At 40.6% G+C, this 21173-nt stretch overlaps 1 protein-coding gene across 1 annotated transcript in view; it reads left to right on the top strand.

The window, feature by feature from the left end:
- The window catches only part of SCN11A (sodium voltage-gated channel alpha subunit 11), a 67971-nt gene that overhangs the window by 14014 nt on the left and 32784 nt on the right, over positions 1–21173 (top strand). Inside the window, exons 7-14 of the mRNA XM_057705131.1 lie at positions 81–144; positions 7225–7366; positions 7984–8181; positions 9082–9255; positions 12076–12205; positions 13197–13435; positions 16940–17125; positions 19794–20153. Coding sequence (XP_057561114.1) covers positions 81–144; positions 7225–7366; positions 7984–8181; positions 9082–9255; positions 12076–12205; positions 13197–13435; positions 16940–17125; positions 19794–20153 — 1493 coding nt within the window. The remainder of the gene's footprint in view (positions 1–80; positions 145–7224; positions 7367–7983; positions 8182–9081; positions 9256–12075; positions 12206–13196; positions 13436–16939; positions 17126–19793; positions 20154–21173) is intronic.

Raw genomic sequence — 21173 nt, 5'->3', positions numbered from 1 at the left:
CATAATCTGGCGTATTTGCTATTCTCTTTCCTTTCAATGTTGTTTTTTTAAATCTGAATTTATAATTATTTCCTTCTCAGACTATTGCTTTGAAAAGAAGGATTCCACTGAATTCAAAATATGTGGCACGTGGTTGGAAAGCAGGTAAGATGTTTATACTCTTCATTCTATCTTTTTGAAGTGATGTGGCAGACAGTCTTCATCTGATGATTTGTGGAAGCAGTGGTGGTAGTTCTCAAACACTACTGATTATTTCATGTGTCTAAGCAACTTTAGATGTGCATTACTAAAATAAAAATTATTTCCAAGTGTTTAGAGCAGTTCTCTCTCCCAAATTATATTGAATTTATATCTGATGAGAAACCTACTGAAAACATAGTGATATTTGGACTTTATGGAGTGGATATTCAAGGCTATCAAAGGTAAGAAAGAATGTTGTGACTGAAAGCCCCCATCTAGACCTATCTCCTCTTCAGTGACATGGCCCTGATGCAAGACATCTCAGCACATCTTCTGTTTGTTGATCTGTGACCACCACTGCCTCTAATTACACACACTGTTGTATGTGTGTTCATACACATTCACCTCAACAGCTAGTAGCCCTCTGGCCCTTTGGGGATACCCTTCCTTCTTCCAGGATATTAGTATTCTCTGTGGTGAAAGATTCATTCAGTGAAGATTTATTGAGTGTATTTCAAATTAAGATAATATACTAGGCACTCTGATGAAACAGACTACATTCATTTCTCAATAACAAACAGGTATCCAAGACCAGCAGTGTGCCAAGCTCTGTGTTAGGCCCTAGGAATCAAAGTGTGAACAAAGGAGTACTGAAATGACATCTTTCAGGGAAGAGAGATGTACAGTAAATTCTTGGAAGTGTGATAAATGTTATGAGAGACCTGTAGATACTGAGAGAGACAACAGAGTTGTAACCCTGTTTGTAAAATTAAGGAAGTCTTCTTGTCGTGGTCACAAGTTCTTATTAGGTCAAACTCACAAGACTTATTAGGCTTTAATCTAATACAAGGTTCATTGAGCTCTCCAGAATGATCCTTGGCAGGACATACTGCATCCACAGTGTTTTCATTCAATAAGGAGCCCAACAGCTGTCACAACAGTGCTTCTTTGATCCATCATGCCTGCAGGGCAGGTATGGTTACTATAAGCAAAATCCAAGGTAAGGTGGCCACCTAAACATACAGATGCGGAAGCCTCGGTTTCCAACTGTGTGCCAGTCAAAGCTCCCTCAGTCTAGGTATCGTCTCAAAGCTCAGGAGCTTTACAGTAAACCAGCTCCTAGTACATGACCTTCCACACTGATCATGACACAGTAGTTTCCAAGGAGATGGCAGATCTGAGGTCACCTTCCCAGACAGGCCTCTATTCAGGTTCCAGGCCTGGTTTGCAACCTTTACTCACTGCCTCCTCTGAGCGCTGACTGATTGGCGACTGCATCATGGATCTGAAGCATGAGTGGGAAGTTCCGGTGGATGAGAAGATAGAGCAAACAATTCCTGACAGTACAAATAGCAAAGATGAAGGCCTCAGGACATGAGGACATGCAGGGATAGTAAGAAGCCCAGCAGCTTGCTGGGCAGAGGGCCAGGAGACTGGAGCCAACTGTACAGGACCTGGTAGCCCATCCCTGCCATGGATTTTGACCTCAATCACAAAGGAAACAAAACCTGATCAGATTGGATATTTTAAAAATTCACTATGGCTGCTACATGGAGAATGGATGGATAGAGTAGATGAGACAGCCACTTAGGAGGCTGTGTTAATACAGATGAGAGTCACGAAGCTGTTCAGTGGAGATGAAGAGAAAATGATGGATGAATCCCAAAGACATTTAGGAGACAGAAAGAACAAGACTTGTGGACTGAATAGGGGTGTTGGCATGTATATGTGTGTGCAAATGCATGTGTAGGATAGTTGTGGGAAGTACAGAAGGGAGAATAGAAAAAAATCAATATAGAATTAAAAGATAAAGCAACAAAGAGACAGAAAATATGAGAATAAATATCAATCCAGAAGTTTCAGCTTTTGACTAAGTAGGAATTCTAGAAATAGAGCAAAGAAAAAACAAAAGGGAGGAAATTAGAGAAGAAATAATACAGAGAATTTCCCTGGGATTAAAAATGCAAATCCCTCAGTGGCCCATTAAGGACCTAACACAGTGAATGAAAAAGGACCATGCCAGGTGCATTATCATGGCATTTCAGAACCTTTTGGGAAAAAGATCTTAAAAGCAAGGAGAAAAAGGTTACCCACAAAGGAACAGTATCAGAATCCTCAACAACAACATAGGGATAATAGCTGAGCAGTGATTTTATGTTTCTAAAGAAAAATTATTTTCAACCCCAAATTCTATTTCTGATCAAACTGTAACTCCACTGTGAAGGCAAAGTAAGGATATACCCAAATGTGCAAAGATCACCCAACCTTCTTAAAAAGTTACTTGAAAAGGGAGTTCAACTCAAGAATGGAAGATGCCTTAGAGGACTGGGACGGGGAGGGTGGGGGGGACTCGAGGGAGGATGGGGGGGTAGTTGAGGGAGGGAGGGAATATGGGGATATGTGCATAAAAACAGATGATTGAACTTGCTGTACCCCCCCCCCAAAAAAAAAATAATTAAAAAAAAAAGAAAGTTACTTGAAGTTTGGTCCAGAAAAATGAGGGAGTAAAACTTAGAAAGAGCATCACAAAAGAGACAAGAAAAAATGTATCTGACCTAGAAGACCCAATGACACAGGCCACGATATTTTTCCATGAAAAGTGATTATAGGTAGTGGTGAAGTGGGGGTGGGATGTTGGAAAACCCTTATCTACCACAGCAGAAAGCTAATCAATAAAGACTAAAACTGATAAATGAAATATCAATACAAACATTTAAAAAAATTGAAGTATAGTTGATTTTCAATATTCATTTCAGGTGTACAATATGGTGATTCAGTATTTTCATAGATTATGCTATATTTAAAATTATTGTAAAATATTGGTTATATTCCTGTGCTGTGTAATATATCCTTGTAGCCTATTTATTTTATACATAGTAGTTTGTACCTCTTAATCTCCTACCTCTATTTTGTACCTCCCCGCTTCCCTACTGGAAACCACTAGTTTGTTCTCTCTATATATAATTCTGTTTCTGTTTTGTTATATTCATTTGTTTCATTTTTTAGATTCCACACATAAGTGATAACATTCAGTGTATGTCTTTCTCTGTTTGACTTATTTCACTAAGTATAGCACCCTCCAAGTCCATCCAAATTGTTGCAAATGGCAAAATTTCATTCTTTTTTATGGCTGAGTAATATTCCATTGTATGTATATGTGTGTGTGTGTGTGTGTGTACATATATATACACACACATATATAAAGATGTATGTATGTATATAGTTTATAGTTTATATAGTGTATATATATGTATATACATACACTACATCTTTTTTTTGTATAGGAGTATAGTTGATTCACAGTGTTGTGTTAGTCTCAGGTGTAAAGCAAAATGATTGTTACACATATTCATATATCTATTCTTTTTCAGATTCTCTTCCGCTATAGGTTATTACAGAGTGTTGAGTGTAGTTCTCTGTGCTCTTCTAGAGTAGGTCCTTGTTGAATATCTATTTTATATACAGTAGTGTGTATATGTTAATCCCCACCTCCTAATCTATCCCTCCCCTCCCCCCCACCTTTTCCACTTTGGTAGCCATAAGTTTGTTTTCTGAGTCTGTGAGTCTATTTCTATTTTGTAAATACATTCATTTGTATCATTTTTTAAGATTCCACATATAAGTGATGTCATACGATATTTGCCTTTTTCTGTCTGACTTATTTCACTCAGTATGATAATCTCTAGGTCCATCCATGTTGCTGCAAATGACATTATTTCATTCTTTTTTTTTTGGCTACAGGCTTTTTCCTATTTGTGGTGAGCGGGGGGCGAGGGGGGGCTACTCTTCATTGTGTGCAGGCTTCTCAGTGCAGTGGCTTCTCTTGTTGCAGAGCATAGTCTCTAGCTGCACGAGCTTCAGTAGTTGTGGTGCATGGGCTTACTTGCTCCGAGGCATGTGAGATCTTCCTGGACCAGGGATCGAACCTGCGTCCCCTGCATTGGCAGGTGGATTCTTAACCACTGTGCCACCAGGGAAGCCCCTCATTCTTTTTTATACCACATCTTTTTTATCCATTCATCTGTTGGTGGACACTTAGGTTGCTTCCATATTTTGGCTGTTGTAAATAATGCTTCTGTGAACATTAGCATGCACGTGTCTTTTTGAATTAGTGTTTTCATTTTCTTCAGATATGTACCCAGCAGTACAATTGCTGGATCATATGGTAATTCTATTTTTAATTTTTTGAGGAATCCCATATTGTTTCCCACGGTGGCTGTGCCAATTTACATTCCCATCAACAGTGTATGAGTGTTCCCTTTTCTCCACATTCCTGCCAACATTTGTTATTTTTAGACTTTTTGATGATAGCCATTCTGACAGGTTTGAGGTAGTATCTCATTGTGGTTTTGATTTGCATTTCTCTAGCAGTTAGTGATGTTCTGCATCTTTCCATATGCCTATTAGCCATTTGTATGTCTTCTTTGAAAAAAATGTCTATTCTGATCTTCTGCCATTTTTAATTAGGTTATTTGTTTTTTTGATAGAGTTGTGTGAGCTGTTTATATATTTTGGATATTAACCCCTTATTGGTCATATCATTTGCAAATATTTTCTCTCATTTAGTAAGCTTTTTCATTTTGTCAGTGATTTCCTTTGCTGTCCAAAACTTTTTAAGATTAATTAGGTCCATTTGTTTATTTTTGCTTTTGCTTCCTATGCCTTAGAAGAAAGATCCAAAAAAAATTGCTATGATTTATGTCAGAGTGTTCTGCCTATGTTTTCTTCTATGAGTTTTATGGTTTCCAGCCTTACATTTAGGTCTTTAATCTCTTTTTAGTTTATTTTTGTGTATGGTGTGAGAAAATGTTTTAATTTCATCCTTTTCCATGTAACTGTCCAGTTTTCCTGCCACATTTATTGAAGACACTGTCCTTTTCCCATTGTATATTCGTGCCTCCTTTATTGTAGATTAATTGACCATAAGTGCATGAGTTTATTTCTGGGCTTTATATTCTATTCCATTGATCTATGTCTATTTTTATGCCAATACCATGCTGTTTTGATTACTGTAGCTTTGTAGCATAGTCTGAAGCCAGGGAGCATGATATCCCCAGCTGTGTTCTTTTTTCTCAAGATTGTTTTTGCTATTCAGGGTCTTTTTTTGTTCCATATAAACGTTAGAATTATTTTTTCTAGTTCTATGAAAAATGTCATGGTTATTCTCATATGGATTGCATTAAATCTGCAGATTGCTTTCGGGTAGTATGGACATTTTAACAACATTAATTTTTCCAATCCATGAACATGGGACATCTTTCCATTTATTTATATCATTTTCAATTTCCTTCATCAGTGTTTTATAGTTTTCAGAATATAGGTCTTTTACCTCCTTGGTTAAATTTGTTCCTAGGTATTTTATTATTTTTGATATTCTTTTAAATATTTTTTTCTTGCTTTCTCTTTCTGATAGTTTATTATTAGTATATAAAAGCAACATATTTCTGAATATTAATCTTGTATCCTGAAATTTTACTGAATTCATTTATTAGTTCAAATAGTTTTTTTGATAGAGCCTTTAGTTTTCTATCTATAGTATCATGTCATTTGCAAATAGTGACAGTTTTATTTCTTCCTTTCCACTTTTATGCATTATGTTTCTTTTTCTTAGCCGATTTCTGTGGCTAGGACTTCCAATACTATGTTAAATAGAAGTGGTGAGAGTGGGCATCCACCTTATTCCTGAGATTAAACAAGCATATGCATATGTTCTTTATAAACAGAGTCTCAGTTTGTTACAGCCCTCCTGTAAGTCACAATGGTTTTCAAACCAGCTAAGGGAACTTGTCTTCCTGGTGTTGGACCCCAGGGCTGGAGTACACAGTATATGATTCAAACCCCTCACTCCCCAGGGGGGAATCTCTGAGCCCGTGATATCCCTCTCTTCTGTGTCCCTGCCTAGGGAGTCCTGACATGATTGCTTCTTCTCCCTTCCTACTTGACTCTGTATGGATCTTTCTTTATGGTCCTGTGTCCAGTTTACTGTCAGTGTCCAGTTTGTTTTCATTGAGAATTGCTCCACATGTAGATGTATTTTTGATGTATTTATTGGGGAAGGTGAGCTCAACATCCTCCTACTCCACCACCTTGATCACCTTCCAGTAAAAGCACTATATTCAGAGATATGGACATTGAAGAGCTAAAAGTTGTTGAATTTGGGGTGTATAAATGACAGTTGAAGAATGATGGAATGGTTTTCATTACAAGCCTTTTGGTGCCATGTGACTTTTTAAAACCACATGCATGTGTTGCTTTGATAAAAAAATACTATATTTATTACAAATTAAGAAAGTACATACTCAGTATATTCGATAGATGCACTCGATATATGTTTTGGTGATGTGAGCAAAGACCTATATGCAAGATATCTTCTGTTTTAAAAGTAAAACACAAATGTTTGTAAGAATAGAGGACTGATAACAATTGAAATCTAAATATTTAGCGTTAGCAAAGCACTTATATAAATCCTAGAACTGTAAGACATGAGAAGAAATGAGATATTTCCTTGCATGCTGATATGGAAAGACATCCAGTCAATATCATTCCATGAAAAAAGCAAAGTGCAAGAGAGAGTTCAAAGAATGCTCCCATTCTTATGTTACAGAAGATGTACCTTGATATATATGTGCTTTTATATTAATAGAAGACTTCTGGAAATTTACTAAAGTAACTGTTAAACTGTGTCTCTAGGAAGTGGAACTGAGTGCCTGGGACGAGAGGGTGACATCATATTCTTTGTATGTCCTTTTTTTTTTTTTTAACTATAAAGTGTTCACTATATCACTGCACTTAGTTTTTCAATGAAAAACTGTCAATATGAACTTCCTAATCAATCCATTTGAGTCTATGAGTGCCCATATTTAGATATAGGCTGGGAGACTTGGAAGATGGGGTTGGCCACTCTACAAATATTCTCTTCACCTAGGACTTTTGGGTGTGAGCCCCTAGTTCTTGGAAGAGTCAGTTCCCTGGGCAGGGTGTGTGGGGGAAGCTGGGCTGCAGGGTATGTAATTCTTTCTCTGTTCCTTTGTTTCCAATATCTAGGGCTTGTTCTGAACCATTTGAATGCAAACATACCAATATAAATCCTGACTATAATTACACGAATTTTGACAACTTTGGCTGGTCTTTTCTTGCCATGTTCCGGCTTATGACTCAAGATTCCTGGGAAAAGCTTTACCAACAGGTTATCTATTTATTCATTCTCTCTCTCTATTTCCTTCTCTCTCCCTCCTTTCCCTTTCCCTCTGCCTCCCTCTCTCCCTTTCCATCACATATCTATCTCTCCATCATTTATTTATAACCTACCATCTCTCCTTCACCTTTGTTGTCTATTTCTTATCATTAACAGTTGTACTGTTAAATTCTGTTTTAGAAATTCCATTAGAAACATCAAAAAAAGACTATGAATGTGATATTTGCAAGAAGAGTACAAAAAACTCCTCTTCCTAGAAGTATAACCCCTCTCCAGATTCCCCACTGACTGAAGTTCTACCACTAGTGCTTCAGCTTTTATGCAGCATTGCTCTCTCTTGCCTTTTTAATTTAAAAAATGCAAATACCCTTGTGAAATTTATAGTAAAATCACTGTGACTTCTGTGTGAATGTGCAGACGACATTTCCTTGCTGAGAGATAGGGCATCAGGAGCTCTGGGTGGTTGGGGGAGGCAGTAGATGATGGGGTAGCTGAGCCAACCAGGGCTGGAGAGAGAGCAATTGCTACTGTATAATCTCTACTCGAGGTAAAGTCACCCCTCTGTGGAGGAAGGCTTCAGATGCCAGTGTGTGCTCTGTCCCTTGCAGGTCTTGCGGACCTCAGGGCTCTACTCAGTCTTCTTCTTTGTGGTGGCCATCTTCCTGGGCTCTATCTACTTGATTAACTTAACCCTGGCTGTTGTCACCATGGCTTATGAGGAACAGAACAAGAATGTAGCTGCTGAGACAGAAGCCAAGGAGAAGATGTTCCAGGAAGCCCAGCAGCTGTTAAAGGAGGAGAAGGAGGTACAGGCACATGGTGTCAGACAGGTGGGGCCTGCTTGGGAGGGCCCCAGAGGCTGTGAGGTCTGACACTCAAGGTTTCTGTACAAGGCCTGGTCTCAGTGCTTTCCCAACTGGTGCTTTTCTGAGAATTTTCAATCCCCTTGCAGCTGGCTCTGCTATGGTTTTTCACTAAGATGTCCAGGCACAGGGCTCTTGAGAAAGGGAACCCTTGGTTTTGATGATCTTTGACCTTCTGAAACCTGAGCCTTCAACGATAGGTCCCAAATTGCTGGCTAGAGGATTAAATATATGTGTATGTAAATTAAGGCTCTGCTCCAGGCTTTCTTGTGGGAAGCTGGAGAGGTTTGTTTCCAGGGACTTTGCTTGAGAGAGTTTGGGAAATCAGTCATGGTGGCTGTAGAGATGACAGTCATGATCATCTCTCCCTTCTTATAATTCCTGTTATATTTACAAGCCATTCTTATTGTTTCCCTGGCATCTTTACATTTTTTCAGTTCTAAGATTCTAAGATTCGATTCTAAGATTTCAGGGCAGGGACCATGTTTTATGCTTTTTCTCCTCCTCCACAGAGATTTGTCAGGAGGAAACCCATCATAAGTGCTTGATACCGGCAACATTAAGCGCAAACATTTACTGAGTGGTTAGCACATACGGGACACTGTGCTAAGAGTTAGTGATCCAGAGATATTGACCCTGACTTCCAGGGCTGCAATCTTGTGGACAAACAGGACATGTTCCCCACATAAACAATGACAGACCTAGTGTATTACAGCTGGGCAATGAGCAATCGAAATAGTCCAGTGCTAACAGAAGAGAGAACGCTTGCCAAGGTTGAAGTCATTTACAGTGTTCTGTGGGGAGTATGATCTGTTCATTAATTGCTTTTGTTCACTTTTTAAGGCTCTGGTTGCCATGGGAATTGACAGAAGTTCTCTTAATTCCCTTGAAGCATCATCTTTTTCCCCAAAGAAGAGAAAGCTATTTGGTAATAAGAAAAGAAAATCCTTCTTTTTGAGAAAGTCTGGGAAAGACCAGGTTCCAGGATCAGATTCTGATGAAAATTCTTCAAAAAAGGCAAGTTTTGGCCAAGGAATTGATGATACTTTAGCACTGTTCAGGGGGACAGGTCAAGTTGTCAATCTGATTGAAAGGATTCATGCATTCACTCAATCTTTTTTTTCTTTTTCTTTTTGGCTGTGTTGGGTCTTTGTTGCTGCATGCGGGCTTTCTCTAGTTGTGGCTAGTAGGGGCTACATGTCATTGTTTTATGTGCTCGGGCTTCTCTTGTGGAGCATGGGATGTAAGTGCATGGGCTTCAGTAGTTGTGGCACGCAGGCTCTAGGGTGCATGGTTTTAGTAGTTGTGGCACATGGTCTCAGTAGTTGTGGCTCATGGGCTTCAGTAGTTGTGGTGCATGGGCTTAGTTGCTCCAAGGCATGTGAGATCTTCCTGGACCAGGGATCGAACCTGCGTCCCTTGCCTTGGCAAGCAGATTCTTAACCACTGTGCCACCAAAAGTCCCTCACTTAATCTTTTATCCATTCATCCATTTGCACATACTTCCCTGCATCCATGTGTCTATTCAATTATCCATTTATTTACAAACATCTATTTAAAATGTTGACAGTGTCTATTTGGCACTGGGGTAGGCACTGGGGATACATGGGCTCTATAACACAGACAGCTAATGCTGGAGTCACACTAACAAGGAGGCAGTTACTGTTCAGTGTGATGACCATATGATGATCACTGAGGGAGAGCAGAGCAGGAGCAACGTCTTAGAAGCAATGTTTGTTCCCTCCAAGGCAAACCCTGAGACATTAGAGTGCAAACAGGTTATTTGGGCAGTGATCTCAGGAAGCACTGAGAGGGGAGGGGAGAAGTGATACACAGATTAAGCCAGTTTAACCTCCCTGGAGTGAGGGCACTAGGGTATTTATACACCAACTTTAGTCCATCATTGGTTCAAGACTTCTGGGGTCAGGAAACAATAAATTTCCTGTATTTCCTACTTGCTGTGTGTTATGGCAAAAGTGTTTGGGTTGCCAAAGGAAGCCTGAGGACATGTGGGTGGGACTAACAACGGTGTCTGCTTCATACAACTACCCCCAGACTTGGTGGGGACCAGGAAAAAAGCAATGGATCAGAAAAGAGTTCCAAGAGAAAGCAGTGTGTAAGCTGAAAGGATGAATTAACCAGGTAAAAGGAAGAGTGAGGCACTACACGTGGGGAAAAAAACATGCATAGGCCTGGAAGCAAAGGACAGTAGAACATGACACAGTGTGTGTGTGTGTGTGTGTGTGTGTGATGAGGTTGCGGGGGTGGTGGCACGAGGCTCTAGTGGTCAGATGTGGACCATCATAAAAGGCCTGAAGCCAAGCTAAGGAGTTCATTCTCTACACTGAGAGCAAGGGGTAAGCAGTATGGAAAGGTTTTAAGCAAAGGAGTGATATGACCATATTTACACTGTGGAAATCCTTGATGCATTGAAAAGAGGAGATTGGAGGAGGGCGAGACTGGAGGCAACCAATTAAGAAGCCATTGCAGTGATCCAAGTGAGAGGTGACAGTGGCTTATACTAAGGTTAAGGCAGTGAGAATAAAGGAAAGATAGCAAGTTAAGTTTTGCATATGCCAATTTTGAGGTGCCTGTGGGGCATTCCAGCCAGGCTATTGAGTAGGCAGTGGGACATGCAGAAAAGAAGCTATGAGAGGATGTGCTACAGAAAAAAAAAAAAAAAAAGCTTATTCTTATCATTTAATGTGGGGGAATCGTTGAACATGTTTTAATTCTGGAGAAGAGAAGTCAGAAGAGGGGGAGATGTTGGAGATACAGGCCAGGGAATAATGGCTAGAGCTTCCTTCCTGAGGAAGGGGGAGGATGAAGCAGGCAGAAGGTGGGTGTGTGTGCCTGAGCCTGGGGTAGAGAAAGGGAGTTTGGGGGCTTTCGTAGGATTAGATGCACGGACCTCACCCACTGCTGTGATCAGTTCTCTGATGGAGTGACAGGGCAAGATCTCATGATTTAGAGGCTTTTTTGCTGTCAGATCATAGCATGTTCAAGAGACTGCATATATTTTTTTAATATTTTGAAAGTTTTTCCTCATTTTACAAAGCAATAGACAAAGACCCAGACACCTAACATAAAATGTCTTTTCCCTTTAGCTAGAATAGGAAATAGTTATAGAAAGACTATAGGCTGCCTTTAGAATAGCTTTTCTTGAAGGGATAGTTCTCTTTGGGGCCATGGTTGGTTAAAACTTTGGGGAAATAAGTAATTATGGATACCTGAGTTTTCTGGTTAGCTGAAGGTTTATGTCCTTTCATCTCTAGATACTTTAGATAAGGTGAGAATCAATAAGCTCTTAGACATAGCCTGAGAGAGTGCTTGAAGTTTAGTATGTGGATTTCGTGATATTTATTTTGACTGTTCTTTTTAGTTACTGACTGTTTCAAAATCTATTTAGGTAGCCACTCAAGGCACTTTAGTATCTGGCCTCAATCCACATTTCTAAATTTATCCCCCACTTCTGCCCCTCACAAACATTGTTTCTAAATTGCATTTTTTATTGCTTTCATACCCTGAACTGTTGCACATTAGTTTTTGTAAAATATTTTTTGCTCTTTGTTGGCAATGAATAAAGCATGGAGAAAAAAAATGTCTCTGTAGATATGACTCTAGACTCTAGAAACGTGCATACATGAGAAATATAAATGTTCATACCATATTTCTCTTATCTATTAAATGCGAATTAAGAAAACTGAACCTTTGGCATGCCCTGAAGTTGAAGTGAGCTGAGCATCTTCACTGCATGTGGCAGTGAAACAAAGTTTGTCAGGTTTTGAGGGGAGGTCGCCCCTTCCCTTAAAAGGTCCACCATGCCTTCTCTTACAGCCACACCTCCTTGAACAAACCAAACGACTGTCCCAGAATCTGTCAGTGGACCCCTGTGATGAGCACGGAGACCCCTTCCAAAGGCAGAGGGCGCTGAGCGCTGTCAGCATCCTCACCATCACCATGCATGGTAAGTTCTGCTCCCAGACCAAGGGGGAGCCTAACTTCGATGATGTCCTGTCCCTCTCCCTCTCTCCAGCCCCCTAGAAGCTTTCTGCAACCCACTGTACTTCCTGCAGAGTGACTCCCCATGCTTCTTTGGAGCATGTGAGCAAAATGGCTTGGAAGAAGCACGCTTTCCCTGTGGGCCCACCCTGAGTTGCCACTTGGGTAGTGGTGGGACCAAGAGCACTAATGGGACTTCCTGTTCAGGCCAGGCAGTCACAGGAGGTTTCAGTGATGATGATAGGCAGCCAAAGAAGAGAAGACATAGAAGTTTCCAGGAGGTTACAGTCGTTATTGAAGTTAGAATAGGAATTTGGCATGAACAATAGAAGAAGACTTGTGTATGCAGGCTGGAAGCATCTGATGGACCTGATTAACAAGAGGTAACAGGGACCAAACTCTGTTCAAGGGCAGGACTCAAGTCTCAGCAAGAATGGGGTTAAATGGGCACTTAGCACTTTTGAGCCTATTGCATCATCTCATGAGGCCTTGAAATTGTGTGGAAATCAGGGTGCAGCTGTTTTCTGGCCTGAACTCAACCAGCTGATAGTGTGCCTTTTGTTTCAGATGCCTGAATATCTCCCCTTCCCTAGAGCCCTGGTAGCTTCCTGTGCTCTAGTACAGCCGTTACCATGGTCTGCCTTGAGTGAACATGACTTGAGCTTGTGCCTGCCTCTCTCATGGGTTCATAGACAGTCAGTGTTTACTTCCCCATCTCTATCTCTCACAGTGCAGCCCTGCTCCTAGACTCTCAATATAAGTATAAACACTTGAAGTACTTGATTATACCACATGAAAGTTGAGTGTAGGAAACCTTCCTGGCTAGGCTTCTTGGCTGATCATGTTGTAGCATAGGAGATGCTAGGGAAGAGGGAGGAAGGAAGGCACACAGGCAAAGAGCAGCCAGACTGGCTCAGAGCTAACTCCTCAAGTGCTCTTTCATTTTCCTTCTCCAGAACAAGAAAAATCACAGGAGCCTTGCCTCCCATGTGGAGAAAACCTGGCGTCCAAATACCTTGTGTGGGAATGTAGCCCCTGGTGGCTGTGCATTAAGAAGGCCCTGAGAACCGTGATGACTGACCCCTTTACTGAGCTGGCCATCACCATCTGCATCATAATCAACACTGTCTTCTTGGCCATGGAGCATTACAGAATGGACAAGAGTTTTGAGAATATGTTGTTGACAGGGAATTTGGTAACTCTAGGCTTTTTAAAATAGAAAAGATATTTCAAACTTTGAATTATAACTCTTTCAAAGACTAAACATTTTGTGAGTGGCCTAACCTAACGTAGGTCTTTGGTCTCCTTAGGTGGAGTAGAGGGAAAAGATGACTGTTAGGATTTTATTTTTACCCATTTCAGTAATTTTCCATGGGCCCCTAGTTCACCCTCTAGTGTGTTAAGGTGTTTCTTTAGTCATCTAATGGATGACTAAAGAGTCATTCAGTGGTAAGACAGAGCAAGTAGACATCTTAAAAGGTCAGCTGTTTCAGATAATCAAGAAAACATTAACCATATCCAGAGACCCATGGTAATGAGTACCGTGGTCCCCAGTGATATTGATGACGTCATTTGTCACAAAATAATGTAACTGCCATTACTAAGTGTTATTTTCCCTGGAAAGGTGAGTCAGAGCCTGGAAGCTGTAGGAGGTTTACTTTCCCAGGAGGGGGTGTGCAAGGCTTGGGGGGTGGGGTAGAGGTGGGGTTCCAGACTTGAGCCTGCTTCAATATGTTTATCATTGGATGGATCTAGTCTTAGTTAAGTTGGGAAAACTAAGATGGGGAGCAGAATTTTCAAGAACTTTTCACTTTAATTTATACCTCCTGCAGAAGGCCCACAGGAAAATTAGTTTCCCAAACATTGGAAATAATAAGTACCCAGTGAATGTTCTACCCTAACTTGCTAATGAGTTAATTAGCTAAAAATCTTACCGGAATGTCTAGCCTTTTCTTCTTAAAGTTTTTTATATTATTTTTCTAATTTAAAAAGCAATACTTGGTTTTTTTTTTAATTTTAAAAATAAAGAAAAATACAAATAAGGGAAATGCAAAGAAGATATTTCCAGGCAGTATGCATGCATGTAGGTATTTTTAAATTTTTTTTTTTTTTAACTGTGGCAAGAATCCACAGTACCTACTGAATCAGGAGTTGGTCCACAGAGCTGCTTCTATGCATCAAGTTTAGGATAGTGTAGAACTGTAGACAGGTGCCTGTCACCCTTTGTTCCACATCCCATGCAGGAAGAGCAGGGAACTGCGGTATAAGACCAGGGTGGGTCTCCTTACACACCCACCCTTGCATTTAAGTTCCTTTTCCCATACTGCCTTTAGGAAAGAAGTGCCCTGTGGGTGTGCTTAGGTCTGATTAGATTCCACATTGCACAATAAACCTAACACACACAATACCTTCTAACAGGCTGGAGTCTTCTGGGCTCCAGGCCAGGGTGTTTAGCTCTCTCCTGTTGAGGTGTCCCAGAATGGCCTGACAGTGTTCTCTCACTTGGAGGCAGAATGCTGTGCCCTCAGGGCCACAGTCCCTACCTCAACAAAGTCAGCAGGACCCATCTTTCAGCATCTCCTGGTAGATGGAGTTATTGGATAAGTTCCAGAGAATGCTCAAAGGACCCAGAGTCATGCCCCTGGACAGGGCTTCCAAATTGCAAAGGTGGTCTGTGCATTACTTCATCTGTTGGTCCAACTGTGGGAAATAGCCAAAGCCCACCTCTCACATTTTTCACTGACCAGGCATCCTGGGCGCTGAGGTGAAGTTGCATTTTATAGTTGGAAGCTGGCTAATTAAGTGACCTTCTTCTTCACTCTCTCCAGAGGCAGAAGGAGGCACAGGGACATTGTTGGTGTCTGAGAGCACAGGCAGCACCTGGACCCTGGGTCCTGAAAATTGAAGAGAAACATGCAGAGCTGGTTATGTAGCCTGTGCATCCATTCCATGTGCCGCATTCCCTAGACATGCACAAAAATGGGCAGCCACCTCTGTTGTGCTCCCATGATGGCGGTGCCAGAGGCCTTGGAGCCCTGAGCTTGAAAGAACACATTCAGACCTCTCTTGTCTGATGGGTGGACCAGGATTAAGTTGGCCTGTGGAGTTCTGTGGACTAGACTTAGAAATGGACTCCCTAGGCTTCGGAATTGCATGAATCAGGGGAGTACATTGAGTTCCCAAGAGATCATAAATAGCAATTGAATTGGATTGCAAGACCAATGGTCCCAAAGTATCTAGAGATGCTGTCAGGCTAAAACACCTAAAGCCTGAGGAGACAGGAGGAGGAAGAGTAGGTCAAAAGGGGACGGAGAGCAGTCCAACACAATTAACTGGAACATGCAACACTGCCTGCTTTTAGGCGCTGGTTGTGGCACTGGGCAGGGATAGGCAGCAGTGTTTAAAGGAAAAAGATAGATATAAGCTTTAATATTCTTTGCCACCCTAGATTTCTTTTTATTTGCCTATTCTGGGTTTATCTATGCCTATCCTTTTATTTTAACTTGTGTCATTTTATTTTAGGGATGTATTTTTATAAATAGTAAGTCATTGAATTATTTATAAAAATAGATCACCTGTTACTTTTAATAAGGAGATTTAATCATCTATGGGTTGTTGTTGTTTCCAGAACTAAAGAGGAGAGTCTTATAACAGACATTTTAAAGGACTGTAACCCTTTTTATATTACTGTATTATTTTCATACTATTGTTTTTCTCATATCTATTTAATGTGTGTGTGAGAGAGAGAGAGAGAGAGAAAGTGCTATTTGCTATGAAGAAATGCTTTGCTTTAACTTCTGCAAAGATATAAAAGATAGATTTAGTTTTGAATTTGACTACTATGCTACATTTCGCAAATTTCTTAAGCCTGTATTTACCTAATTGTTAAAGACAAAGAATTATTTTTACCTTGGAAAAGACATAGTTTAGTGCTTTTTTAAACTCTTGCCCCTCCTTTTAATTTTTTGTTTGTGTGTTTGTTCTGGAATGATGCACTCTGCATTCTGAGTGAGTCTTTAGGATTATATTCTGATTTGCTAATCCTCCTTTCAACCACAACCAATCTAGAGTTTGTTCTCTATATAAGTTGCTCAAAGACATTTTACTGTTCCCTGGTAGTGTTTTTCAGGTCCTGGTAGCGTTTTTCAGTTCTCTGCTCTGGGCCCTTTTAAATTTGTATTTTTATTATTTTTATTATTTATTTATTTTATTTATTTGTTTGTTTGTTTATCTGATCAAGATGTTGAGATTGAGTAGCTAGGTGAACGCCTCCTGCATTCTGGTTTATGAACGGTATTTATCTTTAGTTTTCAGAGCTGTTGTGTACTCCACTTCAGAGTTGTTAGTATCTTAAAGAGAATTCAGAGGAAGAATTGCTTGACACTTCCTATTACTCTGCCATCTACCAAGAAGCCAATTTTGCTTTATTTTTAACAGAATGGAAAATAGTATTTATTCTCCATCCTGATGTCTGTTAGCTTGATAACACTGGAGTGGAGGTGAAGAGTGGGGCAAATGTAGAATGAGGTTCACACTATGGTGGTAAATGTTTCTTTGGTGGGTTGCAGGGTATATTGTATCAAGCATGAGAATACATTTTATTTCTTTGTAACCTCTGTAATTCCCTTTGATTGTTCTTAAAAGTACACTTCTAAGAAGAGGTAGCTTCCTTTTCTCATTTTTGTTTGTTTTACCCTAGGTTTTCACTGGCATTTTCATGGCTGAAATGTGCCTAAAAATCATTGCGCTGGATCCCTACCACTACTTTCGTCGAGGCTGGAACATTTTTGACAGCATTGTTGCTCTTCTGAGTTTAGCAGAGGTGATAATAAACAGCATGTGTCTACGAAAAAAAAGTTGCATATCACTTCGTTCCTTAAGAGTGGTAAGGCACTTACTCTCTCTCTTTTCTTTTCTTTTTTTAAAGGGGCTGTCGAGATGATAATCCAATTTAATCAGCTTTCATTTATTTATTTATTTACTTATTTATTTATTTATTTGGTTGCACCAGGTCTTAGTTGTGGCAGGTGGGCTCCTTAGTTGCAGCTCTTTGGCACCTTAATTGTGGCATGTGAACTCTTAGTTGCGGCATGCATGTGGGATCTAGTCCCCTGACCAGGGATCGAACCGGGGCCCCCGCGTTGGGAGTGTGGAGTCTTATCCACTGTGCCACCAGGGAAATCCCATACTGAATAACTCATCTGCCAGGACTGTAGAGACTTGAGTGAGTTTCAATAGCTAGTTTGGATTAAATTTTACCATCTTACCTTAACCTGAGAACCAAAACTGCACCCCTCCTCCCACCCAGGTCTTTAATACCCTTGTGAGTCCCAAAGGGTCTTCTCTCAGCCGAACCCCTACTTTCCTCCCTCTCCCGCCACAAAATGACCTTTCAGGCAACCAGACTCTGGTATCCTTCTGGTATCAGGGCTCTGCTCCTTGCTTTGTGTACAACCCCTCCAATGATCTCTTCCCCCACAGAGCTCTGAGCCAGGCATTTTCACAGCTGGGCTCACCATAGGGGCGTAGACTCTAGAGCCCAAGGGGGGGCAGGTACTGTCTGCAGGTGTTATCTCACAGGGTCCCTCCTCATTGCTGCCAGTACCATATTCCTTTTCTGTAGTCTTTACCCTCCATCCATGAACCATTGGAAGCATCCTGGCAAACTTTGCCGAATACCTGATATGTACACGAGAGAAGGCTCAAAGGTGAGGAAAGCACTGCCTTCAAGGAGTTTGAGGCCTAGGGAAGATGCAGGACAGGCCCAGAAATGACCATGAGGCAAAGTATAGTGTGATAGGCCCCACAAGGGGTATGGACAGAAATCACAGAGAAATCACACATGGGAGGGGATTAGGGAAACCACAAAAGGTGACCTCTTGTCCCATTGCAAAGATTTACTTTTTTTTTTTTTTTTTTGCATGGCTAGGATTTCTAAGCCTGTAGAATAAGACACTTGATTCAGTTACTTAAGCGTACATTTTACACTTGACATATGTTAGCAAATCACACTGCTTAAAGTCAGACATTATTAGGCTGCTCCCTAAAGTTTTATTGGTGCTTGGGTGAGCAAAGTTAAATTTGCTTTACTACTGTTTAGGCTTATAACAGCCATGCTCTGAGGCAGGAGCTCTATGGCATTGTCAGTGGACGAGAACAGAACCACAGTTTCTCCCTGAGATGCCTCCAGCTCCCCTCTAAGTAGACAGTGGTGGTCCTTCTCTTGTGATATGTCTTACTGACCTACAGTATCTCCTAGCCCCCCAAATAGTTGATACTCAACAGGATTGTATTTTGGAGTGAAACTATCAGTTTACATTAAAAATTAGTATAAGAAATAGTCTATGAAACTAGTTGCTGTCTTTTTTCTAAGGTTATTGTCTCCTATAAGGTCTATAAGTTTCCATGGAGAAAACTTCTCTTTGGAAAAAGAGAATGTGTCTTGAGTAGCTGATTGCCTTTTCTCTCTTAGATACAAAACATCATGTTACTCTTGTCATCGTTATAAAGTTTAGATTCAAACTTGTGACCTCAATTATATAATGCAGGAATTAGCAAACTTTGTCTGTAAAAGGCCAGGTGGTAAAAATTTTCAACCTTATAGGCCATATGGTCTCTGTTGAAACCACTCAGCTTTGCCATTGTAGCACAAAAGTAGCCATAAACATTAGAGAACGTATGTGCGTGGCTGTGTTCCAATAAAACTTTATTTACAGACATGGAAATTTGAACTTCATGCAATTTTCATGTGTAATGAAATATTAAAAAAAATTATTTCCAACCATTTAAAGATGTAAAAAGCATTCTTGCCTCTCAGGCCATATAAAGGCAGGCAATGGGATGGATTTGGCCCTGGGGCCAGAGTTTTTGACCCTTGGTATATTATATAGGGTTCCAGTACATTCATTATATTTAACAAACATGTATGCTCATTCCACCATCATGATCCCAAAGTCTTTATCATTTAAAAAATTAGACAAATACTTCCATTTTTAAAACAAATGGTAGGGTCTTCCCTGGTGGCGCAGTGGTTAAGAATCCACCTGCCAATGCAGAGGACACAGGTTCCAGCCCTGGTCCCGGAAGATCCCACATGCCTCGAAGCAACTAAGCCTGTGCACCACAACTACTGAGCCTGTTCTCTAGAGCCCCTGAGCTACAACTATTGAGCCCATGTGCCACAACTACTGAAGCCCATGCGCCTAGAGCCCATGCTCCGCAACAAGAGAAGCCACCTCACTGAGAAGCCTGTGCATCACAACAAAGAGTAGCCCCTTCTCACCACAACTAGAGAAAGCCTGAGCACTGCAACAAAGACCCAATGCAGCCAATAAACAAACAAACAAACAAACAAACAAATGGTAGATACAGGTGAATATTAGATTGGGACATGGAGTTGGTGACCATGTTTAGGATGGATCTAGCTTTGAAAAGATTTTTGAAAGTTATAAATGCTGTGGTTTGGAAACATGTCATTTAAATTATAGCTGAGCAGATGGAATTTGTTCTTAACTGGCTTTTCTTCCATTTTTGTTTATTGTCTGTTTTTACAGCTGAGGGTCTTCAAGTTAGCCAAATCCTGGCCAACTTTAAACACACTGCTTAAGATAATTGGCCATTCTGTTGGAGCCCTTGGAAGCCTGACTGTGGTCTTGGCCATTGTGGTCTTTATTTTCTCAGTAGTTGGCATGCAGCTTTTTGGCTCTACATTCAGTTGCAATTCAAAGTCCCGTGATCCTGCAGTCCCATGTTCACGACGCTGGCACATGGGGGATTTCTACCACTCCTTTCTGGTGGTATTCCGCATCCTCTGTGGGGAATGGATCGAAAACATGTGGGAATGTATGCAAGAAGCTAACCAAGCACTGTGCATTATTGTGTTTCTGTTGATCGTGGTGATAGGAAAACTCGTGGTAAGTGTCCTAGTTTTGTTGTTGTTTTAAATACATGGACTAAACAAAAGCACTAGCTTCTTTTGCAGCACTTCACTAGGGAAAATTGTTACTCTAAATATAGTATTATAAATTTAGTGTTATATAATATTTAAAAATCTGCATTTGAATTTAGTTTGAAGATAGTACAGTAAACATGAAAGAAAACTTTGTGATGTAGTGCTCATAAAGATGTCCCAGTGTCTATCCTACTCCAGGGGATTATTTGAATCGCCATTGATTGGCTGAGGTAGGGGTTTTGACTTAATTTGGTCAATAGATGTAAAGAGATGTCCACTGAGGAAGGTTTCTTGTTGTTTAGAAGGAGGAGGAGGAGGAGGAGGAAGTGGGGGGGGGGGAGGGAGGAGGGAAGAGGAGAAGGAGGAGGGGAGGAAGGAGGGATGAGGGAAAAAAAATGGTCCTTTTACTTCCTCTGGACCTTTTATGACTGTGACTTTTGGTAGAACTGCAAACATTATGCAACCATGAGAAGAACCAAACTAAGACAAAGTAAGCACTGAGGAAGATAGAGCGAAGGTGGAACAAACCTATTGTCGGGTCATGATTGATCCCCTGTTTTAGTTTCAAATATCTTGTCATGTGACATTTTCTTTTTGTGTAAGCTGTCTGTTACTTGCGGCTGGAAACATGGCTATTTATGGAGAGGCTAATTAGGTGTACACCAGTGAGGGTGTGAAGAGACAGGAGACAAACAGGGATACCTGAGCGTAAGATCTTCGGAATTGAGTTGGGGCTATCATGCAAATATAATTAACAATCCACATAGAAATTTAATTAACTATCCTAAGTACCTAATAAGTAGTGTTGATAGACAGTAAGAGATACGAAAGATCAGAAGGGCAGGGTGTCACCAAAGGGAGTGAGAAAGGAGCACTAAGAAAGGCTTTGTAGGAGACACAGTACTTGAGAAGGGCACTTAAGAGGCAAAAAGGACTTAGCAAATAGGAGAGAGATTGAGCTTCATTCTTGGGAATTTTCCTG

This window comes from Hippopotamus amphibius, chromosome 13 (assembly GCF_030028045.1).
Source record: "Hippopotamus amphibius kiboko isolate mHipAmp2 chromosome 13, mHipAmp2.hap2, whole genome shotgun sequence".
In the NCBI taxonomy this organism is placed as follows: domain Eukaryota; kingdom Metazoa; phylum Chordata; class Mammalia; order Artiodactyla; family Hippopotamidae; genus Hippopotamus; species Hippopotamus amphibius.
Note: the sequence above shows the minus strand (reverse complement) of the source record. Positions and strands in the feature narration are given on the sequence as shown.